The sequence below is a fragment of the Acanthochromis polyacanthus genome, chromosome 8 (genome assembly GCF_021347895.1).
Source record: "Acanthochromis polyacanthus isolate Apoly-LR-REF ecotype Palm Island chromosome 8, KAUST_Apoly_ChrSc, whole genome shotgun sequence".
NCBI lineage: Eukaryota > Metazoa > Chordata > Actinopteri > Pomacentridae > Acanthochromis > Acanthochromis polyacanthus.
In genome coordinates this window covers 38,074,420-38,082,933 of record NC_067120.1, presented here as the reverse complement: position 1 = coordinate 38,082,933, position 8,514 = coordinate 38,074,420, and the positions used below count along the sequence as shown (strand labels likewise).

Sequence of the window (8,514 nt, the reverse complement as noted above, 5' to 3'; positions counted from 1 at the left end):
AAAATTTCCAAAGATGACATCCTTCAAATGTCTCATTTTGTCCAAATATAATCCAGTTTAGAGTCATATAGGGAGGAAAAAAATGAAAATATTAATATTTATGAAGCTGCAACCTGTTTTTTTTTAACCTGTTTTTATCAGTTTCATAAGAAATGTCAGAATGACGGTGCTAAAGGTTGAAATAAACTCATTTTTACTATTATTGGTCATAAAACTTCATGCATTCACAGGATTGTGAGAAATCAGCAGAAGATTACTGACATTTGGGCGCCATCTGCTGGCTGAGAATGAATCTGAACTGGTTTTAAATGAGATGCTGCCACAAGAATGACCACAAAATGACCACGGAACATAAGAAACAGCCATAGAGAGACTAAAAATGACGACACAGTGATAAAAAAACAACACAGATAGAAGAAACCGACTAAACTACATGAAAAATGACACAAGCAGTTATCAGGGAGGCTCAAAACGTGTTACTGTTGGTAGTTTGAAGAGTTTGGGGCGTTTAATTTATTCTTTTATTGAGCTCTGTTTAAATTTGAATCTTGTCATTTGAATTCTCTATTTGGGTAAATTCAAATAAAGTTGAGCATTAATTTTTCATTTGAACTTGAATTGTTGCAATCATTTTTCAAACTTTTTTAAGCTTTAATAAATGAATAAAAATTATCTCAGAATTTGATTTGAATTTTTCAAGCTTGATGAATATAAAATTTTGTAATTTACACTGAATTATTCAAAATTAAATTGTTGAAATAAAAATTGAGCTAAATATAAAACAAATTTTAAATTTGAATCTTGTAATTTAATTTTTTATTTGAATATTTGTAACAACAATTATTTAATTTCTCATATTTAATTATTGCAATAATATTTTTTTAAATTCTGATCTTGTAAATTGAATTTCTCATCTTCAATAATGTAACAAAAATGAGTTTGAATCTTATTTGAATTTCTGAGCTTCATAAATATTCCTATGTTTTCCCCCATCATTCTGTTCTGATTGTGTTTTTAACTGCTTAGAACAAAGTGTGCTGGCATTTGAAAAATGTGCTGTAAAAGTCTCGTGTTTTGCAGGTGGTGAAGCAGTAACTGAGAAAAGAGTTGATGAATGTTGATGGACTGAGCTCACTGAATGCGTTTGCGTGAAACCAGTGGAAAGTGATTCATAGTTCGGTCCACATGGACTTCTGTTTTGCAGACTGTGTTCAGAGTTTGACTTCATGTGAGTTCAGTTTTGACCAATGCGTGTTAGCAATCTAAAAAACTGTAAGCAGGCAGGCTGTGTTAAGGTGTGACTATCCCCAGTTAACCTGGGTGTGTTTCCTGAACAGTCACCAGGGGTTGAACACCTGGCAGGAGACAAAGATCTCTGTGATGAAGTGTGACGTTTATTGAACTGATCGCTGGAATGATGAGTCAGACTGTAGTCTCTAATTTTATCTGGATTCCATCGTTTCCTCGCACCGTTCATTAAAATAAGTGTTTTATTTCCCCAGCACATTAATTTTACTGTCTGTAGGTGATATTTACATGGATATAGACTTAAGTAATGATGCTGATGTTTTTGGCCAGATTTTCTTCATCCAGTATCTTTATTTCACACACAGCCAGGTCTGATCTGGATAAATCTGCAGCGAAACATCTGGAGGCTGAACTATCACCAGTTAACCTGATCACCAGTTAAACTGGAATAGCGGCACCAACAGATGACCAGAATCCCGTCAAAAACTTTTGTCCACATGTCAGACCTGTCTGTAAAACACACAGAAGTGAAACAGAACATTGTACAGGTAATAAAGTATGACACTGAAAGTAACATCTGTGGTTAACAGAACAAATTCCAGCTCGCTCCAAATCAGCATCAGACACATGATTGATCTTCTTAATTGTTCTCCATGTAGAACCTCCTGACATCATTATAGACTCTATAATATAATATAATATATATAATATAATAAATATAATAATAATATAATATAATATAAATAATATATTAATATATATAATATAATATAATATAATATATAGTATAATAAATAATATAATATAGTAATAAATAATAAATATATATAGTATAATATAATAATATAATATATTATATATAATATAATAATATAGTATAATATAATATAATATATATGTTAATATATAATATAATATAGTATAATATATATATAAATATAATTAATATAATATAGTATAATATAATATAATATAATTAATATAGTATAATAATATAATATAATATAATATAATATCAAATATCATATAATATAATATAGATAATATAATATAATATAATATAATATAATAAATATAATTATAATATAAATATTAATAATAGTATAATATGAATTATTAATAAATATAATATAGGTATAATATAATATAATATAATATAGTATAATAATACCATATAATAGTAATATAATATTTAGCTATAATATAATATAATATAATATAATATAATATAATATTAATATAATATAGTATAACTATAATATAAGATAAATATAATATAAATATTATATATATAATTATAAATAATATAGTTATAAATAAATATAATATAATAAATATAATATAATATAGTATAATATTATAAAAATATAATATAATATAATATAATATAATATAATATAAGTATATATAATATAAACTCCTGCTAACATAGAAACCAATGTGAGCTGGCATGATTTTCTGCCGTTGGTTCAATATTAATCCACTCCTAAAAAGATATGAAAATGGTAAAAGGGCTGGGAGTACATTCATTTCTCGATGTGTTACTGTCCCAACCAGCTGGTCTTCCTCGGTGACTTCCGGTGTCGCAACAAAATAAATAACAGCTGTATTTTGTATTTGGGTTAAAAAAGCTTGAACAAAATCAACACTGATTTTTTCATTAGGGTAAATATATGTTTTTACTTTAGGTTTTAATAACTGAAAAAACAAAAAAACAACATTATTTTATTGGTTTTTTAGATTTTATTTTGAAACAGAAAAACGAATGAGTGAACCGTACACGGATTCTCCACGGATTCCAGCTCTGTTGGTCTTTTGTGAAAGACACTTCTCTGTTTTTATGACGCCTGAATGCACCAACAAAACCTGAATGTAATTCACTGTAGACAAGAGTGTCGGAAATGTGAATTGAATCGCTTTATCTTCATAATTTAGTAAATTCACTGTAAAATGAAAACATTAAGTACATATAAAGATGTTAAAGGTAATCTATGTCTCCAACTGCAGTCTAAACAAAGTGTTTAAGTCACTAATGATGTTTCTGTGATGTTAAATAAGCATTTTTTTAAAATAAAAACCCAGGAATATAAAGTCATGTAGAAATAAACCACCAGAGTAAAAGTAAAAGTGCTTCCTGAGCGTCTCAGAGACTCGGTCGGCCTCAGGGACGCTGGCAGGACGTCCGGCTGAAACAATGAGCCACCAAATGAGGGAGTTCAGATTATTTGTGCCTGACAGCGGCAGATCCACCAAACATCCTGCAGACCTGCAGAGCGCCGTTTAAACCAGACTCACTGTGTGCAGAGGAAATCGGAAGCTACGCAGCATTTTGAAACAAGAAAAAACAAGCTCTCTGTGCTTGTCCACGAATGTAATTATCACATTCCGTTTGCAGATGAATTATTTGCATGTGAGGCCATGTGACTAGAAGGGACTATAATACATTTTATCCTGGAGGTGTAACTGCAGGAACCAGCAGGTTGTTTAGAGGCAGTTTTAATAATTCCTGTAGAATCTTTTTAAAGGCTGAAAAAAGTTCCTATTCCAGGGAAGACAACAAGCTCCAATGCAACAAGCAGTTCTGGGAATCTTCTCTCAAAATACGATCAGTAAAGTAAAATTCACAACATATTCTGACACAACATACAGCAAAAGTCCTTTTCAGATTCAGATATTTTTTATTCATGCACAGGGAAAGATAAATATATTCTTCCAAAGCAGTTTACAGCAGATGTACATGAAAGGGAACCCCAGGGAAGCTTTTAGTTAGAGGACCAGAGCAACCGAAACATCATCACCCACATTCCCCACAAAAAGTGACCATAAAGAGACACAAAAGGACCAGAATATGTGAAATCATCACAAAGACACACCAAATGGGGGCATAAAATGATAAAATGACTGTAAAGAGACACAAAACAACCAGAACATCTGAAATGCTGGTAGAGACACATAGAGTGAGCATAAAACAATCAAAATGGACTTCCCCAATAATATATAGTTTTTGTTTTCCTGGCCGTTATGAGCTGCAGCGGACGGGAGACTGGGATTGAGCTCACATAAATGTTTTTGAGTTGGCTGATAACTGATCCATAATACAGACGTTGTGATAGATGTTAAAATCAGAGAGAGAGGAAAATGGGGCCAGAAGGAGCTGCATGAGCAGACCATGTAAGAACATGAATTATCTTCTTTTGCAAACAGTGTAGTGTGATAAGATGACTTGGAAAAGTGTTACACCATATTATATTCCAATAGTTGGTATGTGGTTCAATGATGATCTGTACAGAGTAAGAAGGCAGAGTGGGAGATAATGTCTTAGTTAAAGAGTAAACCAGTATATTTTGATAGTTGCTCATTAACACGTCAATGTGATACCTAAAATTGTAATTCATCTAAGTGGATACCAAGACATTTTGTAGAATTTACTTTGTTAATGTTTCCCCATTAATATTATATATATATATTAGACCCTCCAGAAAAATGCAGGCTAAAATCCTTGATTCTGTGGGCGAAAATCCTTGATTATGCAAATAAATATGCGGGGTTTTTATGCAATTTTATGAGGGGAAATGGCGGAAAGTTGCAAAGTATGCCAATAGTGTGAAATATGCAAAAAGATAGGAAATAATATGCGAAAAGATGCGAAAAAAAATAGGTGATTCTTCTCCTACGTCCTGTTAGTAGGCTACCTCTGAATGAAAAAGAGCAATATAAAGATAAACAGACATACTACATGCAAGACACATCACAGTAAGTGCTGCCAATGTTTCATTGATTATCAGCTTAAGCATGACTTAAACATTCCTCAATCCACAAATTTCTCAGAAATAAAACATTCTTTCTGCTTAGTTATACTTTTAGGTAGAGCAAACTACCTGCAACACGGTTGATTTTCTTCGGTGCTCCAGAACGATGTTGCACGAGGTGCACAAAAAGTTTCCCCCCACTTTCCTGCAGTAAATCTGGGTACTGTTTTGCCCAGTCTCTGGCTGAAATATTCGTTGGTAAATGTGATCTTTGAGCATTCGCCATTCTGTTTTTCGTCTCTGAGCGCCGCGCTCCGCATCAGCTCATGCTTCTAGTGTGTGTGTGGTGTGAATGCGCGAACTGATGACGTCAGGCCGGGCCGTCACATAAAACTCACAACTCCATTTATATTGGTTATAGTTTTCTCATTTTATGCGGAATTGGAAATCAAGCGGGACCCGCATATTTCTCTTTTTTTCGTGGAAATGTGAGATTCTGCGGGAATTATGCGCTGTTTTGGGAAATAATTGAGCCCCACATAATCAGCGGCATTTTGGTGACTAATGCAGGAATTCATACGATCGCATAATCGCGTTTTTCTGGAGGGTCTAATATTTATATATATGTATATATATATATATATATATATATATATATATATTATACATAATATATACAAAATACTATGTTGATCTGAGTGATTAGTTTATTGCATTTGAACCAACTCTCTCCAACTCCATATTAGCTAGAGCCTGAAGTAGGGCTGCAACTAACGACGCGTCGACGAGTCGTCTGAGCACGATATGTCATCAAAAGCAGAAGTGAGCGCGCAATGCAACAGAAATCACCTTCCGACCGGAGCGCGGAACATGGACGAATGTCGGCGCTGCATCGTGCATGTATTATGTATGCACGCTGCAGCGCGGATGTCCGCGTTCTATCGTAAACATGGATGTCAGCGTTTTACTATACAGCTGTATCTAAACGCAGACATCCGCGCTGCATCGTGCATGTATTATGTATGCACAGTGCAGCGCGGATGTCCCCATGCTTAATTCTTTTCCCTGTGATTCGTGGCCATTTTATATCCTGTAAGTAGCTTCTGAACCAGCTCAAAGCAGTACCTCTAACGCCATAGTGGGCACTTTGCCATGCAGAGTCTCAAAATCAATGGTGTCAAAAGCCTTTGACAGATCAAGGAAATTCTAGTGGCATCTTCACCATTGTCAATAGCAGCATTCATTTTTCAATTAAATCTAGAAGCGGCATGCAAGTAGCGCTGTGTTTCCTGAAGCCATACTGGGAGGAGGGGAGGATCTGAAGTTTATTACAGTAACCATGAAGTCTGTTGTACACGGTCCTTTCCAGTGCTTTGGACAGCGTAGGCAGTATGGAAATTGTCCGGCAGTTGCAGATATTAGTTTTTGTCCCAAGATTTATAAATGGGGAGATTTTGAGCAATTTTAGTCATTTTTGGAACTCTCCCAGTGATTAAGGATAGATTTATACAGTAAACAAGTGGTTTCAGGATAACATTCACAGTGGCCTTCAGGATGCTGCTGCAGATTTCATCAGCCCTATGTGAGCTTTTCATGTTCATGTCCAACAGCAATAAGTCGCTTTCCACTGCAGGAACTTCCTGTTTGTTCTGGGGCAGCACTACCTTCAAGAACTGTCCTTGTAGAACATTTTCTACAAGGAGCAGCAAACATCCTCCCCCTCCGCACTTGGCACTTCTCCATGCATCGACCAACCACTCTTTACCATTACAATGAGACTGTCCTGGATTATATCAGACCAGTATTCAATATTCAACATCAAAGAATATAACAAGACTTATCTCAGATAATGTATAAAAAAAGACATCTTCCAAAAAATAATCAACTCCTCATTCTTCTGAATGAGGTACTCTTCTGATTTTGCACTGTTTCAAAATTAAACAATATAAAAAATAAGCATTTGATTAGGTCACACATTCATTAGGTTATAGCATATAGCATTATAGCACAGGTTATAATATCATACCGTGCTCCCTCGTTTTGCTGTTGCACCTTCTAGCTCTCATCCTTATGGCTGATTCGGGGATCCCACATCCATGACTACTGATCAGGCTCCCGAGGCACCAGCAGATCTATGTCGAGTCTTTTCTGCTCTTCGTCGCTGTTGACTGTCTTGTAGCCGAGCAGTGACATGGCGCCTTTGCACACCTCCTGGATGCGTTTGACTTTGCTGTGCGGCAGCATTGTGCGCACGCCTGAGACACGAGGTCAGCATCTCGCGATATGACTTTGAATGCGTCTTTCCTTCTTCCTTTGCCCTTCCCGTGGGTCATACGGTATACCCACTCCTTCAGCTGCTGCGTCATCTCCAAACCCACAAACTCGAACATAGCATCGATCTCCTCCAGCGGGTTGAGCACCATGTCCTCGTAGCGCACCATCTTGTAGCGGCCCTTCAGAAATGGAGGCGGCTTCAGGACGGCACGCTCGTTGATGCTCATGTGGCTACGGCAGATCTCCTGCATGACCTGGTGCTGCACCTCTTCGGCCGGGACTTTACACTGCTCCAACACAGTGGCACTGTCACGCCTCAAGTCATAGGCCGACTCCTCCCTGGATCGGAAAACCGCCCGCGGGTCCCGGACCAGGTGGATGATGCGGAGATCCAGGCTGGGGTCCTGCAGAAGGGGTAAAGAGATTCCAGCTCAAAAAAGCGCACCTCCTTTAGCACCACATGGCTGTAGGTGTTGCAGGCCTCCTCAGCTCGCTGCAGGCCCTGAGCTTTGCAGTGCTGCTCACACTCAGTTCTGTTGCTTAACTGGTTCCGTGGCGTCAACATACAAGCCGGCGGTGGAGCAAAGGGCCCGGCTTTGGGCCCACATGAACAAGGAGGTGAACCTGTATGGCTCCTGCATGTAGGCCTCCATCACAGAGAGGTCGCACTGGAAGACACTCCGCAGCAGATCCCTCACCGCCATGCGGAGCGACCGGGCGCCTTGATTCCGCAGCCGGGTCCAGACGTGCCACGCCGGCTCCATGAGGTAGAAGACGGACGGGTGCTGGCTGAACACCTGGCCCATCAAGGACGAGCCCGATCGCCACGACGACAGCAGCAGGACGTGGACTTTGCCGTTGGAGGGGCTGAGCTGCAAGTACCAGCCGCAGAACAGCACCACCGCCGCCCCCTGCAGGATGACCAGGAAGGTCATGATGCTGAGGTTCACTCTGCAGTATGGCATCATGGAGGCTGCTGGTCGATGTCTGGGGACCTGAGAGTCGCCTCGGCTTGCAGAGAAAACAGATATTTTTATTTCTGATCACATGGCCAACGAGGTTTATAATTTAAGGGGACATATAGCTATTGACCCCAGAACAATTCTACAATTTCATTTAGCAGAGGCTTTTATCCAAAGCGTCGTACATTTGAGAGTCGATACAACACCAGCAAGGGTCTAGTCAGGAGAAAACAATCTGAGAGGAGCCACAAAAGAAGTTCAACCTGATTTAATTTCAAGCA

At 37.7% G+C, this 8,514-nt stretch overlaps 1 protein-coding gene across 1 annotated transcript; it reads right to left on the bottom strand.

Annotated features, from left to right (window-relative positions):
* Window positions 1-6,943: 6,943 nt before the first annotated feature.
* LOC110945987 (carbohydrate sulfotransferase 6-like) lies at window positions 6,944-8,239 on the bottom strand. The gene is given in 4 exon segments (XM_022187569.2): window positions 6,944-7,249; window positions 7,252-7,683; window positions 7,686-7,848; window positions 7,850-8,239. Coding segments are annotated over 4 exon segments (1,137 nt in total). The 3' UTR covers window positions 6,944-7,097.
* Between the last annotated feature and the right edge of the window lie 275 nt (window positions 8,240-8,514).